The sequence below is a fragment of the Trichomycterus rosablanca genome, chromosome 13, assembly GCF_030014385.1.
Source record: "Trichomycterus rosablanca isolate fTriRos1 chromosome 13, fTriRos1.hap1, whole genome shotgun sequence".
NCBI classification, from domain to species: domain Eukaryota; kingdom Metazoa; phylum Chordata; class Actinopteri; order Siluriformes; family Trichomycteridae; genus Trichomycterus; species Trichomycterus rosablanca.
In genome coordinates, this window is record NC_086000.1 from 36,820,006 (window position 1) to 36,842,266 (window position 22,261).

A 22,261-nucleotide genomic window follows, 5' to 3' on the forward strand; every position below is an offset into this window, starting at 1 on the left:
TTGAAGTAACGTTTTCTGCTCTAATCTAAATCAAAAGCAAGAACCGCTCACGATTTACGACTAGCTGTAACTGATATTGAACCATGAATTTCTATGACGTGCTCACAGAAACAGGCTCCATCGTCACATTGAATAAGGTCGGGTTGTATTATCTATCTGAAGTAAATATTGTAATCAGTAAAATTACATTGTACTGTACTGTATGTATGATGTGCACAACGTTAATTATATTATTTTAGCTTGTCGAGAGCTTTGGCAATGGTTTCTGGGCGAGGGTTGAAAACCCCTGCTCCACAATATACAGACAGTACAGAATACCAGTGGTCCCCAACCGGTACCGGTCCGTGGGTCATTTATTACCGGTCCGTACAGAAACAATAAATAATTAGTTCTCTACAAAAAGCAATGAAATTTCCAAAACACTTAAGGTGTTATTGTCTTCTAACATCCGAAATCTTGGTGTAATTTTTGATAGCAACCTCTCTTTTGACCGCCATGTAAATCACATCACCAAAACTGCTTTCTTTCATCTAAAAAACATAGCACGTCTACGTCCATCACTCTCCTTTTCTGCCGCCGAAACCTTGATTCATGCTTTTATTACATCCAGAATTGATTATTGCAATAGCATCCTTTATGGTACATCTAACAAAATCCTAAAAAAACTTCAGTATATCCAGAATTCAGCTGCTCGCCTCCTTACTCATACTCGCTCCCGTGATCATATTACACCTGTTCTACAAAAACTTCATTGGCTTCCCGTTGCTCAACGCATTCAATTCAAAATTCTTCTATTCACTCACAAAGCTCTCCATAATCAGGCCCCATCCTACCTCACCGACCTGCTCCATCAGCACATTCCCTCCCGTAGCCTTCGCTCTTCTGAGGCTAACCTACTGTCCATACCCTCTAGGACCAAGCACCGGACCTGGGGTGACAGGGCCTTTTCCATAGCTGCTCCATCTTTATGGAATGCTCTCCCCAAACACCTACGAGATTGTCCTGACCTGTCCAAATTCAAGTCACTTCTCAAAACTCATCTATTCAGAGTGGCATTTAACTTGTAACAACACAAAATAAATGCTTTTATTTTTGCTATTCTTTTTAATAGTTTTTATACTTAGATCACGACAGAAATGTGAAGTCCTAGATCCTAAAACTTGTAAAGTTTTCAGTTTCCTGATTGCATGTGAATCTGTCCTGCTTCTGTCTAATTTTAAGAAATTGTTCTATATTTGTTGTTCTCTCTCATAATTTAGCTAATTTTTAATGAACTGTCTTATGCTGCTCTCTTTGTTTTTATCTTAATTATTCTTGATGTTGATGTACTATTTTGATTTTGTACTATGATTTGTATGGTGTATGTACGTATTTGTTTTGATTATTTGTCTTATGTAAAGCGTCTTTGAGTATCTTGAAAAGCGCTATATAAATAAAATGTATTATTATTATTATTATTATTATTGTCTCCTACCACCCCTAGGTGGGAGCAGCATCTCGTTGCAGCAAAAAAAAGCTCAAAGCTCATCATTTGTGAGTAGTATAGTTATTCTATTTTAAATCCTCCCGCCCCCGCCGGTCCCTGACATTATATCTTACATGAAACTGGTCCATGGTGCAAAAAAGGTTGGGGAGTGCTGCAGTATACCATGTGGATATTTTTACGAGCTAAGCAAAAATGTACATATATACCAGAGATGGGGACTCGAACTTGAAATGACTCGGACTTGACTCGTGACTCGCAAGAAATGACTTGTATACAACAAACGCCAGCATGTTTTAACATAAGTTACGTGTGACAATTTTATATATATATATAAATGACATGATCAGAATGATGTCGGATCATAAATATATATTAGTAATTGTTAGTAATTGTTAGTAAGAAATGCTGTTATTTGCATTTATTCAGTTTGCGTCACACAGATGACGTGGTAATGAAACGCTCGATCGGCTTTCTAACGACTTCCTGTTTTACTTCACGACCGGGAAAAGTTTGGAGGTTTTTAATTATAAGCACGTTTACAAAATAACGGATTCTGTTCCTAATGGGACGCACGCTTATAAATGTAATAGCATCTGGAAGAACAGAAGCTAAGGTAAGCAGCGGTTATGATTGTTTTTGCTGTGTTTTGGATTTTGGCCGCTGTGCCGTGATTTATCGAGCGCTTTTGTTCTGTAATGAAAACAAAACGTATCAGTTGAAGCTTTTAACTGGAACCTTGTTGTTACAGAAATTACATTCATTTACACAATGAGGAGGAAAGTAAAGACACGAAGTAAAACGGATAAATACACTCGCTAATCTGTTGTTGTTTTTATCTGAACTTTTAATTATTTGTTTTTACGCTACATTTACAATATATGTTTTGTGTTTATTATATTGACTCGTGACTTGACTCGGACTCTAGCCTAAAGACTCGTGACATGTATTCTGGGACTTGTGAACATCTCTAATATATACACAAAAATAGAAAAATAGCATAAGATAAATACTATTTCTAAAGAAGTAGTGTAGTGTGAATTTTTTTACGTTTTGATCATGTTGAGATTCCACAGCACATTTTAATCTGTTTTGTCACTTATGGCCTTCCACATGCGGAGCAGCACCGAGCGTTACAGTAGTGAGCTGGATCAGATTTGATGTGTAGGGTTAAAAACAGAAAGGAGGTGCGGTTTCACCCAAAACTACCCTTTTATACCACCTTTATACCAGCACTACAGGGCACTGCAACACCGAAATCCAACATCCACCAGATTACAGCCGAGGATCGAACATGTTCATACTGGAGGGATTAATGCAGGAGAAGCGATGGGCGTTGATCACTACTGTCGTGGAAATATTATAGGGAGACACTGAGAACACTGGGAATCAGGGATAGAAATGAAACCTACTGGGTTTAATGGATTAATTAAGAAGTGAATGAATTATTAAACGTGATGGATCTGTTTGGAGAGGATTAATTACCCAGATGAAGCAAGAATCACCTGCAGTTTATCTCTTATATAACAGGAATATTCCAGGAGGGAAAATAAAATCCGATTTGACACGTATGTACTGATCTGAACTGATATTTTATGATAGTTTGCTTTAAAGGAATATGAATTATTCATTTTGAACAGGTTGTGCTATTTAGAATATGGATATAGTGCTAATAGATTGACAGTAATACTCAGTCATTAAGTAAAAGTCAATAAAATGAAGGAAATGATCTTTTCTTTAGTGTAAATTGGCATTTAATGTGTACATTCTATTTTCCTCTTTGTATTGTTTATCCACTCCTGTATTCTAGTCTGTCCTCGTTGTTCCTGTTGTTGAGGCTGTGCACTGCGCATGCTCCTGAAGTGCTGGACTCATGAGGATACAACGATCCTATGTAATCCATTACTGTGTGGGGTTACTGTGGTACCTCACTTTGTTTACACCCTTTTTTGGAATCTGTTACCCCCTGGTGCCAATATTTTCAAGTCTGGGTTGGATTTGGGTCTTATAATCTAAAGCATTCACTTATTCACTTGTACGACGTGAATACACCTTGAGCAGGGCACAAGTTTATCTCAGGTCCATCTTTAATCTGTATTCACACCTTATTTACACCTAGGAGCCATCAGAGCAGCCAGTCTTCCATCTGCATGTTTGAGAGGTTGGAGGAATCCATAGGACCATAAAAAATAATTAAAGATCATGTTGATGCTGGGAAAACATGCCAGACTTCTTACAGACAGGAAGATAAGAATCGAATCCTGTTTTCCACGACCAATGTTATCGTTATTATTTCAAATAACAATTTGCAGTAGTTTATGGTCTGTGTGTATTTGCTTTGCTGGCAATGTCATTAATGGCGCCATCTAGTAGTTGAACATGGAACTGCATGAAATTCTGCATTATTCTCCCCTAATGCCTGGTTCACGCTACATGATTTTTGCCCTGATTTTTGTTCGCTGGCTGGTCGCCGCTAGACATAGCGGCTCGAAAGCAACTCACTGTTCGCTCGGGGCTCTATTTCGCTATGTGTGAACCATTCGACAACTCGATCTGCGCAGCTCGCCCATCGCTTGCAGACTCAAGAAAAATATCTAGCATGTTAAATATCTGGACCAGTCGGTGACTCAAAATCATCTACTGTGAGATGCGTTGCGAGCAGGTTGCGATGTGGTTCAGGGGCATTATGTAGTTTCTATCAGAGTACATCATCACATACAAGCTTTACAGTATTTGTGATCTTATCGTCCTCGCTAGACCATAATACCCACGATGCATTGCAAAAAATATTTATTAACCTCCAACTCACTACAGAACAGACGCCCCCTGCTGGTCACGTAGCCCAATCCCCTCTGAATTTGGACGTGGTATCATTAAACCTCTCGTCACTTCTCGCGTGTTTTCATGACAAAATGTAGTTTGGGAGCCCGGACAGACTCGTCTGCGATTCCTCATGGTGATAGATGGTTCAGTGTGTGACCCCCTATCGCTGATCAGTCGTGTAGTGTGAAAGCCACGACGACTTAAAAGACTCCAGAATACAAGAGATCCAGTCGTGTCGTGTCTGACAGATCCGAGAGTCGTGTAGTGTGAACTTGGCATAAACATCCAATTTTGTGACGTCACCATTAAGCAGTGATTCCAAATTCTAGTTCCACTTCAGGAAGGGTTGGGTAGAGTACATTTTTACTTATCTATCAATTTATTTTGCATTTGTCCAGTTTTCCCTCCTAATTATAGTCATATATATTTACTCTGACCTCTACTCCTGATCAACACACCCCCCTCTAACACGTCTGTACATACTGAAACAACGTTCCTCCAGGACCAGGACCAGGACGCAACACAGAACACAAGTGCAATACACGTATACATAGTGCAGATAAAAAACAGTACCATAAATACGAGGACCTACAATACCTACAAGAGCCCAAAAAGGACCCGGAGAAGCTGCTGCATGTAAAAAAGTCGCCTTTTTGGATCAGGAGAGTCATTTACCGATCTCTATTATGCGTAAATGAAAGAGTTATGAGGAATCCCCTCCGGCATTCCCAACCTTTGGGTGAGCAAATCATTATTCTTATGGGTGGCCGGCCTGCTGGTAGATGTCAGCACTGGTGTCCTAGCGTGTTCTACCACTGCGCCACCCTAGCGACCGTAGAATACTTTTAAAAAAGGGAATGCTTAAGTTACTCTATTTACGAGTGTTATTGGCAGGAGTAGTTTTTATGTGGAGAGTTCTGCTGCCTCATCCCAAGCAATTAATGCATGTCACATTTTAATAGTAGTTGCTGGAAAGTGGGGATTTCTAAGCTAAATAGTGTTTATTTTCTTTTTTAATACAGAGCTGACAAACAGGGAGGCATCAGGAGTGGAAACGATGCAGGAATGAATCGTGGACCTCCTTTCACCTGTTATTGATGAGCAGTGAAGCCTTCTGATGGGGCTAAAACCTAGAAAAGGAAGCTGCAGTGCTGAGGCAGGCCAACTGGGATAGATCAAGTAATGCTGTCTCTAAATAAAACGCTGGACTAATTAATGAACGTCAATCAGCCTTGAGAGCCGCTGGGACTTTGTGAGATGTAGTGTCAGCGTTGGCAAAAACTGACAAATCAGATCGTTTCCCTTAGTTCTCCAAGGTGCCAACTGTGATTACGAAGGATGAACACGTTTACGATAAAGGCAGACGTTATATTTCATGCTGCGGACCACGATGACCTGGAGTCGCCGATCATCACTGAAGAGAGCGACGACGTAACTCCAACACTGGGAAGAGCTGGAGTTTCAGAGACTGGAATACCACCAAGATCCTGGGAAAGTCCTGAATCTGTGGGTTTGAAGGAAACTGGATGCTTGAGACAGCAGTGCCTCGGCATTGGAGCACATCTGCAACATGGCAACTCCAGTGACAGTGGGTTTCAGGATCAGGTTCAGACCGTCGACCTCAGGGTGAAGACGCGAGGTAAGGTAGAAAGCAACGTGAATGGAACTGCGGCTGACGGGCCCTCACACAGCTCGAGGATGGAGAGCAGCGGGGAAACGGCTACGTCTTCTCACGAGGCTGAAGTCGTGCGCAGTCCGAGCATCATTAGTAACATTTCGTCGATTTCTCAGGACTCCTTTTCGGACTCCAGGGACACAAGGACGCTTGAACAAGCGCTGGGTAACTTGTTAGGTGAAGCACAAGCAGCTGGTGCAAGCCAGTACAGGCCAGTACACTCTGCACATGAACCAGTAAAGCACACTGGGAATGGGGGAACGGGTGCAGTCGTAGTCAGAGAGAACCCTGATCTAGTCATCGAAGTGGGTGGACAGAAGATCCAAGCGCACAAGTCGGTGTTGGCCGAAAAGAGCGACTACTTCAAGGCCAGGCTCTCTCGGGACATCTTGAAAGTAAAAGGGGTGAACTACAAGACCCTGTCTGTGCTGATCGATTATGTTTACACATCCAAAATGAACGTGAGCAAGGACAACGTGGTGGACGTCGTCACAGGGGCCAAAATCCTGCAGATCCCCTGCGCCGTCCAGGCCGCCATCGACGCCATGTCCGACCAGCTCACGACGCAGAACTGCTACGAGATTCTGAGCATTGCTAAGAAGCAGCGTCTGAGCGAACTCAAGGTGGCCGCGTACCGGTTCATCAGCGACAACTTCCTGCAGGTCCTGCGAGATCCTGCGGTCTACGGGCGCCTCTCGGGTTCCGAACGGGACCTGGTCCTGAGAAACCGCATGGAAGGCTGCAAGTGCCTGATGGCCGCGGAGATCAATGACGTCTTCGAAAGGGTGGGCAGCAGACCCCCGAGCAGGGGCAACAGCCGACCCCAGAGCCCTCTATCTGCAGCGTCGTTCGAGGACAATCACATGATCTACTACTATAACGAGAGCACCAAGGATTGGCGCACTCTGACCGTCATGCCCGATGACGTCAACACCAAAGGCTGCGGCATCTGTTGCATGTATAACTACCTTTTCGTCGCTGGCGGAATCCGGGGTTACGGGGAGAAAGGAAAGGCGTCGGATAAAGTCTTCTGTTACAATCCTGTCACAGACCGCTGGAGCGAGATACGCCCCATGAACCAAGCAAGGTCTCAACTCAAGTTGGTCTCCATGGATGGTTTCTTGTACGCCATTGGAGGAGAATGTCTGTTCACTGTGGAAAAATATGACCCACGTATGGACCGTTGGACCAACGTGGCACCCTTACCCAAAGGAGCTTTCGCGGTCGCCCACGAGGCAACCACGTGCAACGGCGAGCTGTACGTATCCGGAGGGACCCTGTTCTACCGCCTGTTGAAGTACGACCCCAAGCGGGACGAGTGGCAGGAATGTCCGTACAACAACAGCAGGAAGAAATCCACCGACATGGTGGCGCTCAAGAGCTTCATCTACAGGTTCGACATCAACCGCGAGCATGGCATCAACGTCTTCAAGTACAACACCATCGTCAAGATGTGGCACGACTGCGCCTCCCATCAGCAGGGGAGTCCGCTGCCCTTCAGGTGCGCCGTCGTCGGCGACTGCATCTACTGCGTCAACAAGGCCCAGACTCTGCAGTTCATCGTACAGGATGATGGAGCTCGATTCACCGAGGAACCCTTGAGAGCACCCATGGAGGCGAAGGGAGTGCTGTTTCCGTTCGTTCTGACCTTGCCGGACCGGGGGGATCGAAACGTCTGATCAGGATGGAGTTCCTTTGATCCTGAAATTCGGGGAAGCAGGATCGACGGTCGGAATAAGAGGAAAGCTTTATCTCCTGCAAACTAGGAATGTTTATGGATGCATGGCGGTTGGATGTGTACGTAAGACACCTTAACAGGACATTTTTCCCTATATATATTATAAATATTATATATTATATACACCCGGTATGCATTTTCCTTTTGATTCATGCACTTTTGCAGCTGGATGTTTGAAACAGTTACACTATAGGGACAAAAGTATTGGGACACTTCTATTAATATTGAGTTCTGATATTGGATATAATATGGCTCTAAATATGTGGCAACAGTTTGGGGAAGGCCATTCAAAGCTCAATAAAGACGTGGTTTGGTTTGACCATTGAAGTTTGGTGTGGAAAACCATATTATACAGAACTCTGACCATAACCCTGTTAAAAACCAGTGGGATGATTTGGAACCCTGACTATCCTGCATTTTGCAGACGCCTTTGTCCAAAGCGACTTTCAGTACTGTGGCAGTATATTGTCTAAGCAATTGAGGGTTAAGGGCCTTGCTCAAGGGCCCAACAGTGGCAACCTGGCAGTGGTGGTGCTTGAACCAGCGTCCTTTCCATTAGTAGTCAAGTACCTTAACCTCTAGGATACTGCCCTAGGCCAACTGCCTTCTTGCCCAACATGGCTGCCTGACCTCACAAGTGTAGGCGTAAATTCCCACAGGCACACTCCAAAATATTGTGGGAAGCCTTCCTAAAGGAGTCAAGGCTGCCATTCATAATAAAGTTTAATTATATATATTAAATTTACTGACTAATTAAATTACATCGACGTACTTTCCGGGCGGCACGGTGGCTCAGTGGGTAGCACTACTGTCGCCTCACAGCAAGAAGGTCCTGGGTTTTATCCCCAGGCGGGGCGGTCCAGGTCCTTTCTGTGTGGAGTTTGCATGTTCTCCCCGTGTCTGGGTGGGTTACCTCCGGGAGCTCCGGTTTCCTCCCACAGTCCAAAGACGTGCAAGTGAGGTGAACTGGAGACACTGAATTGCCCTGTAGGTGAATGGGTGTTTGTGTGTGTCTGCCCTGCGATGGACTGGCGCCCCATCCAGGGTGTTACTGTGTGCCTTGCGCCCATTGAAAAGCTGGGATAGGCTCCAGCACCCACCACGACCTTAATTGGATAAGCGGTTAAGAAAGTGGGTGAGTAAATTTATGGTGGCATGGTGGCTCAGTGGGTAGCACAGTCGCCTCACAGCAAGAAGGTCCTGGGTTTGATCCCCAGGTGGGGCGGTCCAGGTCCTTTCTGTGTGAAGTTTGCATGTTCTCCCCGTGTCTGCGTGGATTTCCTCCCACAATCCAAAGACGTGCAAGTGAGGTGAATTGGGTAACCAGTAACTACCTGTCCTGTCATTAATGCAACCAAAGTGTAAAACTTGACGTTAAAATCCAATTAAATAAATAAATCTATGGGATTAATATTGATCTATCAATCTAAATAAATTTATACGCGAGCGCCCCCTTGTGGAGGCTTTAATGCTACATCACCAAGAGCAAACAACAGCGAAATTAAGATTTATTATGTTTCCTTCGTCGCTTAAAAGAAAGTTTAATAAACCCTGATGTAATAAAGGTGAAATATTAAAGCTACTATAATATTACTAATGTCCATGGTTTTGGATCGGGGTGTCCAACAAGGTCATTGTGAGGTGTCCGAATACTTTTGACCATGTAGTGTATCTGGCAACAGAATGATCCAAAATAGCCCGACAAGAAGCACAACAAAGATGCTAAGCTAATAAAATATAAAGTTATCTAAATATTAAAGGTACTAGAAATGAATGAAATACTGCACATTAAAGCATGGGATTTAGCACAGATGCTATTGATGCTATTTGCACCCGAGTAAATAAAAATAAACCCAAATTTGTTGTTGTTTTCCACCCTTTAGCTCACAACAGATTTACAAATCATGGTGGGTAATCGCTAACGTGCATTTTGGGTACAGTATTACTAACTAGTCTGGTAAAGAACTAACCTAGCAGTGTAAACTAGCATTATAGCTAAACAAAACAAACCATAATGGGCAGTGCTAGCTAAGAGAATAAAATACTGCACTAGTGGTTGGTGGGTAACTGCTACAAAATCCACCACTGCCCGGTTGCCTCTGTTGGGCCCCTGAGCAAGGCCCCCAGTTGCTCTGAAAATATCTGACATGTTTTAAGGTAGCTTAGCATACTTTGCTAAAGCATTACATTGTAACGTAAGCCAGTTTTCTATGCTAGGCTAGCTCTAGCTGTACCTTATGAGCTTTTATGAGCACCATGGTGGTACCAGGTCAAGTTGGTGCTGCACAGCTCCACAGACCCAGGTTTGATCCCAACCTCTGTTTACTTTCGTTCTGTGTGTTCTGGCTTTCCACTTGGGTATTCCGGTTCCTTCACACACTCCTTAAACATGCTGGTAGGTGGATTGGCTAATCACAAGGGGAATCTGTCTGCTGTTGGTTGGTGTACAGCTCCAATGACGCAGGTTTGATCCCCACCTTTCTACTGAGGAGTTACGGTTAGAAGAACCTGCCGGTATTTGGATTGACTAACTCGGCTGAATTAAATCTATGTGATTGAGTTGGGTGTTGGTGCAGCACAGCTCCAGAGATCCAGGTTCGATCCCAATTCATGTTTACTGTCTGTGTGGAAATGTTATTTATTTAGATTCCCCTGGGTATTCCAGCTCCAATATTTGTTGGGTGTTGGTGTTGCACAGCTCCAGAGACCCAGGTTTGATCCCCATCCTTTACTTTCAGTTTATCTTTTTTCTTTCTGATTTCTGGCTTTCCACTGGGTATTCCAGTTCCTTTCCACACTCCTTAAACATACTGGTAGGTGGATTGACAAATTACGAGAGGAATCTGTCTGCTGTCTGTTGGTGTACAGCTCTAATGACTCAGGTTTGATCCCCACTCTTCCACTGAAGTGTTAGGGTTAAAAGAAACTGCCGGTATGCGGATTGACTAACTCAGCTGAATTAAAACTATGTGACTGAGTCGGGTGTTGGTACACACTCCTTAAACATGCTGTTAGGTGGATTGGCTAATCACAAGGGGAATCTGTCTGCTGTTGGTTGGTGTACAACTCCAATGACGCAGGTTTGATCCCCACCTTTGTTTACTTTGAGGGTGGACATTTTCTCTTACGGATACGGTTAATAGAACCTGCCAGTATGTGGATTGACTAACTCGGCTGAATTAAAACTATGTGACTGAGTTGGGTGTTGGTGCAGCACAGCTCCAGAGATCCAGGTTCGATCCCCATTTATGTTTACTGTGTGAAAATGTTATGTCCTTTAGGTTCCCACTGGCTGTTCTGGTTCTTATATTTGCTAAATGTTAACAATGTAAATCTGTCTGCTGTTGGTACTGCACAGCTCCAGAGACCCAGGTTTGATCCCCACCTCTGTTTACATTCAGTATGGATATTTTCTCTTTGCTTGTTCTAAGTGTTCTGGCTTTCCACTGGGTATTCCGGTTCCTTTCACTTCTTAAACATGCTGGTAGGTGGATTGACTAATTACGAAGGGAATCTGTCGTCGGTTGGTGTGCAGTGCAGCTCCATTGATGCAGGTTTGATCCCAACCTTTCCACTGGGGTGTTACGGTTACGATATGTGGATTGACTAACTTGGCAGAATTAAAACTATGTGACTGAGATGGGTGTTGGTGCAGCACAGCTTCAGAAAGCCAGGTTTGATCCCCATTCATGTTTACTGTGTGTGGAAATGCTATGTCCTTTGGGATCCAACTGGATGTTCCAGTTTCTATATTTGCTATTAAGGTTCACTAATAGAGTCTTCTATTGGTTGGTGCACAGCTCCAAAGATGCAGGTTTGATCCCCACCTATAGTTACTGTTTGTTCCCGAGTTTTTTTCTATGTTCTCGTGACACTCATGCCTAAAAATGATGCAGATAGATAGATTCAGTAGTGAGAATAAATCATTTAAAGTTAAAAAATCTTTGCTCCACACCCACTGTAACCCTGATTAGAATTTAGTAAGTAGGTAAGGATGAATGAATGATCTGGCGACCAGTGTTATTTTTACCCGGGTGCAAATAGACGCGCTGATTATTGACCTGGACCTTTTAGCACATGCGAGCATGAGCACATGCCTCTGAAATACTTGAAGCAGAAGCCATTGAACAAGGGAATGTTTTGCTAATGCTAACTCGTTAGCTTCTTTCACTTCTTTCACAGCTGAAGGCTGTTTGGGAGCACAAAGCACTTGAGGGTTTAAGCACGAAGCACAGAAGTAACTCTGCAATAATTACAAGGATTTATTTAATTGGAGGCTTGACAAGCAGGCGGGCGGTGGAGCTGCAAATCCAGACAGTCGACTTCATTCAGAACTATTTTTACTGATGACTGAGAGAAGGGAAGTAAATATTTATTATATTATTTTATAACCGTTGTGCAAACATCTAGTTCACATTCACACACACACACACTGTCCTTTAAGTCCGTACTTTGATGGATTGGCGTCTGGTGCTGGGTGTTTTTGTGTGACTTGATCATGATGAATCTGTAATGAGTGAATAAGTGAGTGAATGTTGCCCTGGTGTAGATCACAGGGTCTGTCTGAAAACCTAGTGACCCGCCCTGCTCCTTAATACCTACCTGATCAGCTGCCTCAGTAGAGACGTGGAGCTCATGAGGCAGATTATTTAGACGCTCTACTTTTGTCACCGCAGTTTTAGCTTTCTAAGCTAACACAGGACGTTCAAACCCGCTAGCACGCCAGCTAACATCTCCCTCAGTGTACCGAAAACGGTTAAACTGTCCCTGACGCCCCAATTTACAAATAAACCACACTTGTATAATTACACCTTTATACAGATTAAACATCAATGAGAATTTATTTACATTTGAACGGAACTCTGTTGGTTGCTCCGCATAGATTCGTCCACCATGTTTGTAGTTTTTTGGTGAAAAAAGTCGTGCCGCACTGAATGCTGGGATTGCCCTCAGCGCTGTGGAGGCGTCGGACGCTCCCTCGTCATTCGGTCAGATTATCACTCAGAATTAAGGCGCCTCAGTAGGAGCATTTTGAGGGATTTAAGAATTTAGACACGCCCTCTTCTCAGGAGTGTAGGATGACGTAAAATGCGTGTGTGTAGAGAGAGCGCTAGGTTTTCAGACAGACCCTACTGCGTGCCTGACCAGGGTGAATTGGTGAGTGAGGTGAATGAAGGACTTTTATTTTATACTTTAGATGCACAAGTCTTTTTCCCATGAGGCATTAGCTGATGTGAATGCACTTATTCTTATAGTTTCTTATAGATTATTTGCTTATTGTTTTAGAAATTGGCTTTATGTTTGCTAAAAGCTGAAATGGAAACATTATTACTGGTACTAAGACTGAAGAAGGTCGTACCGGCTGCTATTAGCACTTGTTAAACAGTTATTACGTGGCATTACGCTAACATAACAAATGACTGGAACTGGAATCTGGACACACCCCAAATCTTACTGGTTTTCTACAAGCCACTTTGTTTTTCCAACTTATTTTCGGTGTTGACAATTCCAGTATTGCAATCTAATCCTAGTTATAGTTTGGAAGTTAGAGGAATACTCCGGAATTCTGTGTGTTTACCTTCATCTGTAGCTTCCTTGGACTGAGAAAACTTAGCTTCAAGGAAGTTTAAACCGTGCTGGTTAGACTGGGTGCTGTCTGTGTCCTTGCATGTGTTTCCTTCCCACAGCTTGCAGAAGGTGGATTGTTTGCTCGACATTAGTGGTGAGGATTGGGTGAAGTCAGCAATGTGACCTAGTTGATACGAGTAATACATCTACATTACACACTATATGGACAAAAGTATTGGCTAACGCCCCTTCTGATTTTTATTGTATGTGTTTCAGTTGCTAAGAGATGTAATAAATCTGTTATATAAAGGGAATTACATGCATCCAACTTTGCAGCAATAGTTTAGGGAAGGTCATTTAATATTCCAGCAAAGCAAGCTCTATTAACACATGAAGCACATGAAGTCCTGACCTCAGCACCACTCAGCAGCTCAGAAATGAACTGAAACATCAACATCAGCACACAGAATGGGCACAAATTCCCATACACAGACCAGCTTTAATGTCTTGTGAGAAGCCTTCTCAGAAGAGCGGCTGTTCTTGCTGAAAAGTTTACACAGAGGTTCTATTTTAATACCATTTGTTTTTTAAATGTGACGTCCAGCAAGCTCATGGTCAGGTGTCCAAAAGCTTTTGGCCATAAGTGTGTATATAAAATGCACACAAAAGTAACGGAAGCTTTGAAATTGTGCATGAACCAGGTCGCTTATGTGTACAATGGGGCAACCCAGTAAACCGCTGAGTGAAGCCGCTTGTGTGAATGGAGAAATAAAAGTTTAGGTTTTAATTTTTTTGGGCTTTTATTCAGTAAAGGAAAATGTGTTGAAATGTGTTCTAACCTGCAATACTTACAAATAAAACAGCGTTATAAATCTGGAATATTCCTTATATGGTGTGTTTGCTAATAACAAGTAAGAAGAAGAAGCTAATCTCAACCTGCTGCTGCGGCGTGTGACGTTTGTGTGATGAAAATACCAGAACAATGTTTGCATCCTGCCTGTGTGTCGTTATCAATAATCTAACAATACATTTATCCACGATACTGCATTATTGTGACGATATGAGATGAGCTAGAGCTTTTGTATTCTGTACTTTATGATTACAGTCAGAATGATGATATTTTTTGGTTGTTATTATAAATAAAATGATGTGTCAGTCTGAGTAGCTCTCTGAATTACTCGGTTCAGCTCTAGTTTCTCAACTGTGCCGCATTTGCTTCTAAAATTTACATCTAACAGCTTGATAACTACTGTATAATGTTTCTAGTGCCACTGGCTGCCACACAACCCCAACACAACACAGCCAACCTGCTCGATTTTTCATTTAAATACATTTGTGGTGTTTGGGCTAAAAAGATCAATATTTAGTCCACGTTTGCTTCCTAAAAGGCCCCTGGCTTCTGAGGTTCAGATGTTTGTACTTCAGACTTTAGCTTCTAAATGTTATGTTTCATGTATTTTGTAATAGTTTGCAGTCAGACTAATCAAGATGGGCACAAAAGGTCACAGTAGATCATAAATTTATTTGTTAAGTAGCCTACAAAGATCCACTTTTAAAGACAGAGTATGTTTTAATTATTTTGTCACAGTAAAACAACGGTTACAGAAATCCCAGAGTCCCAACAGACATGACAGTAACTCTATAAAATCACTCATTATTAATTGTAATGAGAGTCCAGTTTGTTGTTGCTTCTAAATATCATGAAATTATTCACCTCAGTCTACAAACTACCGGCTTGCACTGTTCCGATGGATCATCTCATATGAAAGACCAGGACGCCACCTGCTGGACACCAAAAACCATCGGACATTAAGCTGGAATCAGAATTTCAGAGCTACTGAAGCCTTGTGACTTAACCAGATTGGAGAAAAACACTGGTCCTGTAACTCAGGAATCTGTCCTGTTTAATGTTTTTGATCTGATTACATCCATTAAAGATCAAAAACATCAAATATAAAATTATAATAGAAACTGAGAGGAGAGTCCGGTATAAGAATAACACAATAAAACATTATTTGCTCTTATTTGATTCAGGATTCAGAGTCACTATAACAATGAATATACATAAATAAATACAGCTTAGAACAATGGAACAAAAACAAGTTTGTACTATAAGCTCAGTAAGTGAGTGAATGTGAGTGAATGTTGTTTGTTTATCAGGATTTTAATGTCATGTTTTACACTTTAGTTACATTCATGACAGGAACAGTAGTTACTCATTACACAAGATTCATCAGTTCACAAGGTTATATCAAACACAGTCATGGACAATTTAGTGTCTCCAATCCACCTGACTGCATGTCTTTGGACTGTGGGAGGAAACCGGAGAACCGGGAATAAATGTAAGGGAAGTAAGTGAGTAAGGGAATAAACGTGAGTAAAAGAACGTGAGTGAATAAGTGAGAAAGGAAATGAACTTAAAGTGAGTGAATTAATGAACATGAGTGAATAGGTGAGTAAGGGAATGAATGTGAGTGAGTGAATTAATGAACATGAGTGAATAGGTGAGTAAGGGAATGAATGTGAGTGAGTGAATTAATGAACATGAGTGAATAGGTGAGTAAGGGAATGAATGTGAGTGAGTGAATTAATGAACATGAGTGAATAGGTGAGTAAGGGAATGAATGTGAGTGAGTGAATTAATGAACATGAGTTAATAGGTGAGTAAGGGAATGAATGTGAGTGAGTGAATTAATGAACATGAGTTAATAGGTAAGGGAATGAATGTGAGTGAGTGAATTAATGAACATGAGTGAATAGGTAAGGGAATGAATTAACTTCAGTGAATGAATGAATGTAAGTGAATGAATGAACGTGAGAATGAATAAACGTAAGTAAGGCAATTAATATGATTGAATAAGTGAGTAAATGAATTAACGTGAGTGAGTAAGGGAATGAACATGATTGAATAAGTGAGTAAATGAATTAACGTGAGTGAGTGAGGGAATGAACGTGAGTGAATGAATGACCGGGAGTGAGTAAATAAATGAAGTAAGGGAATGAATGTGAGTAAATTATTGAAAGTAAGTGAGTGAATAAATGAACATGAGTAAGTAAGGAAATGAACGTGAGTAAATGAGAGAGCAAATCAATGAGTGAATGAATAGATAAACGTAAGTGAATTAATGAACGTAAGTAAATGAATATATGAACATGATTTAATAAGCGAGTAGGAGAATGAATGTGAGTGAATGAATGAATGAATAAACGTGAGTGAGTAGGGGAATGAACATAAGTGAGTGAATGTGAGTAATGGAATGAACGCGAGTGAGAGAGTGAATAAATGTGAGTGAGGTGTGAATGAGTTATTTTTAACCCCTTTGCAAAAAAAAAAGTCTGGACGCCTCTCAGTATTAAATTCATAATAATTAATACAACAGAATTCAGGTGTTCAAAATAAAAAAAGATTTATTCAATATTTACACATCAGTCATACAAAACAGGTGTAGATCCAAATCACACACACTCACACACACTCACACACACACACACACTCAGACGTACTCCCCACAGTCAGATATAATGACTTTCTGTTTGGGTTTTCCATCTTTAGTTCCTTGAGCCTGTTGAAAAAAAACAACCATTAATTAATTAAAGTTTATTAAAAAACATCAGCATTCTAACTGTTTATTCATTAAACAAAGTTTAATCGAGAATTAATAACATTTAGTAACCAATTCATTCATAAATTAAATTATTCTTATTTTTTATTAATTGATTTAAGGAGCTTATTAAATATATAAAATACCAGCCAGATACATTTTAGCAGTGATACATATTGCCAAAAATATCTGGACGCCCTGAGTCCTGACCTCAACCCCATTAAACACCTTTGGTATGAACTACAAACTGGAATGCCGAATGCTAGCCAGACACTCCCTTTTGATTAAATGGGCAGAAATCCTCATAGACATACTCCCAAATCTTGTGTAAAGCCTAGTGGGGGCAGATGTGTCTCGTAAAGGCATGAATATGTATAATATATAAGCCAACGTGGGATCTACGCACCTCCATGGCGTGCACCACGTCCATACCCTCCATCACCTCCCCGAACACCACGTGCTTCCCGTCCAGCCAGTCGGTTTTATCGCAGGTGATGAAGAACTGAGAGCCGTTGCTGTTCGGCCCGGAGTTCGCCATCGACAGCTGACCTACACACACCGAGCACAGAGAGACGACGTTTAACGAGACACGCAGATCCCGACAGGCACGGTTACGAGTCGAAACCGGTCAGATCAGGTCCTCACCTGGTCCGGTGTGCTTGAGGACGAAGTTCTCATCATCGAACTTGCCGCCGTAGATGGATTTGCCGCCCGTGCCGTTGTGGTTGGTAAAATCTCCTCCCTGGCACATGAACTGAGGGATGACCCGGTGGAAACTGCTGCCTTTGAAGCCGATACCCTTCTCGTGTGTGCACAGGCACCGGAAGTTTTCTATAAAGGAAAAAAAATTATAATAATGGGATGCAGGAATAAGGATCAGCAGGAGTTCAGGATCAGAATCCTCATTATATAACTTTGGGATGAATTGGAACTGAGACTATGAGCCAGGCCTTTTTGTCCAAAATCCACTAAGATGCAGTAACAGAGTCAGGATCCTTGTTGAACAACATTGAGATGAATTGGAATTATGACTGTGAGCCAGGCCTTATGTTTTAAGGTCCATAAAGATGCAGTTTTACAGAGTAAGGATAAAAAGCCTTTATTAAACAACTGTGGGATGAATGGGAATTGCGACTGTGAGCCAGGCCTTATGTTTTAAGGTCCATAAAGACGTGGTTTCACAGAGTCAGAATCAGAATCCTCGTTAAACAACTTTGGGATGAATTGGAATTGCAGAGTGCCCGACAGGACCAGGTGGCACGGCCGTGCCCACTAAGCACTACAGGGCCCACGTGATGGCACCGATGCCACCCTGATCTGTACCAATTTCACAGCATCATCACCCTACCTGCAGTCATGGGAACCACGTCGGCCCGGAGCAGCATGCGCAGCCTCCCCGCCGGTTTGTTGCCGATCTTGATGTCCATGTAGACCTGAGGGTTGGCTCTGCCCTTCTTGGCCGGCGGCTCACCCTGAACACACACACATACACACACACGATGAACACGATGCCAGTTATTCACCACAGACGAGACAGCGGGTTTAAACTGGTCTGGACTGGGTGGATTCAGTGATGCTACGTACATCCTGAGTGGTGGTTTTGGTCGCGTCCCCTGCCGACTCGGCCTCCTCGGTCTCCTCCGTCGTCTTCCCTGAGAACTTCTTCAGCCAGTCGTCTTCAGACCAGACTGAGGGGCACAAAAACCACATCATCATCATCATCATCATCATCAGTACCTCATCAAAGCTCCAGAAAACACAAAGATAAATAAGCCAGTTTCCTTTCTCTCAGTTTCGACGTGTCCAATTCCCTATTGCAGTTGCGACTTCTGGCTGAGGAGAGCTGCGGGCTAGCACTTCTACACCAGACAGTGGTGGAGTCTTAGAGTCTTTCAGAGCTTGAACACGTACAGAGGAGCGCGCTACCCTCTCCGTTTACCTCCACCGCTCGTCCAAGCGACCTTGAGCGGTGATGCCAGCCTGAGCGGGTTGGCGCATTAGACCACGTCGCCCCAAATCCTCCAAGCAGAGACTGAACCCAGTGAGCAGAACCCCAGTTGGTGATGTTACTATAGCTTCTGGACAAGCTGGTTCACAATAATATCTGTAAACTGGTCTGAAAACCTCCAGGACTGAACCTGATGTGAGAAGTTGGGACACAAGAACACTTTCCTATAAGGACGGCGGGTACTGACCAGGTCGAGACGAGCCCTCTTTTATCCTCATGGGTTTGGCGATGTTCACTCTGATCGTCCGACCGAACAGCTCCGACTCGTTCTGTAAAACAAGACGAATCATGAACGTAAGGTGACTTTATCATTAATCTGTCGTTTGTATTTCAGAAACAACTCAGGGACGTGAATTTTTATTTAATCATAATAAATCCGATAATTAAATCATTTTACATAACAATATTTTGGATGTGCATTATTATCTAAGTGACTCTGACTTAGAATTTTCCAAGTAAAAGCATAAAGATCATGTGAAGAGCGCTCAGGTGGCATAGTAGAAAAACACGCTGTGCCCATCTACAGTGGCCCGGAACTTACACAGACAAACAATTAGCTGTGTGTCTATAAGGGGAGACAGGGATCCACGCCGCTTGTGCAAGTGCTGATCACGGATGGCAGCCTATGGCTCATCAAACGCAATACTGTGCTCAGGAGCTCGGAAGCGACAAGAGAGAGAGAGAAGTTCTGATTGGCCACAACTGGATTGGGTGGAAAATGAGTAAATAGAATATTAAAAAATAAAGAAGAATATATGAAAGCGATATTTTTTTTATAATAAAAATCATTGTTAAATTGATCAGATTTGCAAATGTTTGTTTCCTAAAGTAATTTACTTACTTATTTTCCACTTCAACAAACTGACAAAACAAGAACTAGGGGTGCACAAGCATTTGCACAAGACTAAATGCAACCCAGTCCTCAATACAAACTTCAAATCAATTTGAAAATCATTACAGTATCGGAATTTATTTGAAACGCCCGACGTCAGTCTGGATGTGGAAGGAATCCTGATCTGAACGGAAGCTCTCACCATGTTGTCGATGGCCGCTGCTGCATCCTGTTGGGAGAGCGGGTGAGAAAAACACAAAACTTTAGTTCCATCATGAACTCTAATGAAATGAAAGTGTTTTGGATGTTTTGGTTATAAAAATACAGAAGTGTTTACAGAAAAAATACAAAACTCACCTCAGCCAGTTCGAACTCGATGAACGCAAAACCACGATGCTTCTCTGTTTAAACAAAATAAAGCATTTATGAATTTCTAACAACACTGTAATATTATTCCAATTTTGCATGCACAATACATGAAATCTCAACCGTAAACATTCTAAATGCACATGCGTGTATTTTATAAATAATTTATTGTGCAGAGGAATAAAGAAAGATCATTATTATTATTATTACCAGTCTCATAATCCAGAGGGATCTGAATGTCAGTGATGTCACCGAATGGAATAAATGCAGCGTGTAACACTTTCTCATCCGCCTCCTCGGCCAGACCACCTACAACACACGACACAAACACACCACAAGCACATTTACTAAAGATAAAACCAACTTTAATCAACATGAGAACAAAATTAGGTCAATAAAGTAGCCTTAACACAGTATAAACATACACTAAACATACATTAAACCCCTCCGGAAAGGTGCACGTTCATTATTTACTTATTATTTATTAGGATTTTTAGGTCATGTTTTACACTTTGGTTACAATTATGACAGGACAGGTAATTACTGCTTACACAAGTCAAACACAGTCATGGACAATGTTCTATCTCCAGTACACCTCACTTTCACGTCTTTGTACTGTGGGAGGAAACCCACAAAGACACCCAGGACCTTATTGCTGTGAGGCGACAGTGCTACCCACCGTGCCGCCCGCACATTTATTCAGACCTAGCGATGAAAGGAAAGTGTTGGGCAGGAGCTTTTTTACATATACAAAAATTAAAATACTGTGATTATATGGTATAAAATGAGGACAGGAAGTGGGGCTGCATTCACCACTAAAACTCGAACTATTAGAGACACTGAAGTGGCGTCAATCACATGGACTTAATATGTTTACATTTACATTTTCAGCATTTAGCAGACGCCTTTATTCAAAGCGACTTACATTACAGTTACAGTATACAGTCTGAGCAACTGAGGGTTAAGGGCCTTGCTCAAGGGCCCAACAGCAGCAGTGGTGGGGCTTGAACCAGCAACCTTTGGATTACTAGTCCTGTGCCTTAACCAATAGGCTACGGCTTGCCCTTATATATCGACATGAAGCTGCACACAGAGCAGAGGACAGCTGGTGTGTTCCAAATACCATCCTATATACCAAACATTGTGTTGACCTCCACATGTACAGGTATGCCAGCTGTTACAAACTGCTGGAACACTGGTTACTGGTACACTGGTTACTGGTACACTGGTTACCTTGTCTCAAGTCTTGATTAGATTAGAAATGTATTTTTGTATGTATTGTACTGTTGTTTATCTGCACTGTGTACTGTATTGTCTTGCACTTTTTGTTCTATGTTGCACCCTGGTCCTGGTGGAACGTTGTTTCGTTTCAATATGTACTTGTATAGAGCTGAAATGACAATAAAGCCTCTCTTGAACATTGTTTACAGTCAAGCGAGCTTTACAACGCAATGGACTGTTCAGAAAATAAGTTCCTGCTGCAAAACCAGCACCTTAAAGTTCGACTAGAGTTTGTAACAGACAAAAGAGGGTTGTTTTCTTAAGGGACATGATTAAATAAAGCTTGCTTGACTGCAGACAGTGACACACATCAGCAAGTTTTCATTCATTCATTCATGTAGTCCATTTAGTTACACATCCATTTCAACAAGCACATTCATAAACACAGGAATTGGGTTAGATTATTAAGCAATTATTCAACCTAATTAAAAACGAATTCCATTTTAAGTAAAACTAAACAGGGCGCTACTTAATAGCTACATTAAATAAACATATTTATAATAAAATCATGACATTTTTACTCACCAACGTACAACACACGCTTCACCGCGGCAGCCATCTTGTTTTTTTCTATACCGGACTTCAACAGTGTGTTTTTCCCACCTGCATTGTGACAAACCCCGCCTCCTCCTCCATCCTCTTCAATGATTGGCTACTTACAGTATTTTCCGCAATGTGATTGGCTACGTGTTTCAAAATCGTATGTTTATTATTCAGTTCTTAAAGCATTACAACAGTAAAATAAAAACCGAACTTCAGAAAATCTCAGAATTTCTTATTTTGTTGTTTTTTTAATTTATTTTGGTTCCAATTTTGTATATTTTGTTAGAGCTGTTTTAAATGACCAATCAATTTGCTTAGGCAAGTCGTACTAGCCAATCATGA

At 42.0% G+C, this 22,261-nt stretch overlaps 2 protein-coding genes across 3 annotated transcripts; one reads left to right on the forward strand and one right to left on the reverse strand.

The window, feature by feature from the left end:
* The first annotated feature begins 2,778 nt into the window (after window positions 1-2,778).
* Window positions 2,779-7,851, forward strand: LOC134325344 (kelch repeat and BTB domain-containing protein 11). Its single transcript, XM_063007506.1, has 2 exons — window positions 2,779-3,051; window positions 5,329-7,851. The coding sequence occupies exon 2, from the start codon at window positions 5,645-5,647 to the stop codon at window positions 7,658-7,660; it is 2,016 nt and encodes a 671-aa protein (XP_062863576.1). The 5' UTR covers window positions 2,779-3,051; window positions 5,329-5,644; the 3' UTR covers window positions 7,661-7,851.
* Window positions 7,852-16,677: 8,826 nt separating this feature from the next.
* Window positions 16,678-21,989, reverse strand: ppie (peptidylprolyl isomerase E (cyclophilin E)). Of its 2 annotated transcripts, XM_063007033.1 has the most exons (10): window positions 21,902-21,989; window positions 20,306-20,404; window positions 20,087-20,130; window positions 19,932-19,958; window positions 19,085-19,166; window positions 18,474-18,577; window positions 18,238-18,361; window positions 17,535-17,720; window positions 17,296-17,438; window positions 16,678-16,850 (listed from the first exon to the last, which is right to left on the reverse strand). In XM_063007033.1, the coding sequence occupies exons 1-10, from the start codon at window positions 21,933-21,935 to the stop codon at window positions 16,782-16,784; spliced, it is 912 nt and encodes a 303-aa protein (XP_062863103.1). In that variant the 5' UTR covers window positions 21,936-21,989; the 3' UTR covers window positions 16,678-16,781. The 2 variants fall into 2 exon arrangements, with proteins under 2 accessions (XP_062863103.1, XP_062863104.1); XM_063007034.1 differs by lacking the exons at window positions 19,932-19,958; window positions 20,087-20,130; window positions 20,306-20,404; window positions 21,902-21,989 and adding an exon at window positions 19,439-19,623.
* Between the last annotated feature and the right edge of the window lie 272 nt (window positions 21,990-22,261).

Coding starts and splice junctions, on each gene's coding strand:
- LOC134325344 (XM_063007506.1), top strand. CDS start 5,645: ATGAACACGTTTACGATAAAGGCAGACGTTATATTTCATGCTGCGGAC.
- ppie (XM_063007033.1), bottom strand. CDS start 21,935: ATGGCTGCCGCGGTGAAGCGTGTGTTGTACGTTG. Junction 18,362..18,473: donor CCAAAACCACCACTCAGGAT/GTACGTAGCATC, acceptor GTGTGTGTTCAG/GGTGAGCCGCCGGCCAAGAA. Junction 17,721..18,237: donor CGTGGTTCCCATGACTGCAG/GTAGGGTGATGA, acceptor TTTCCTTTATAG/AAAACTTCCGGTGCCTGTGC.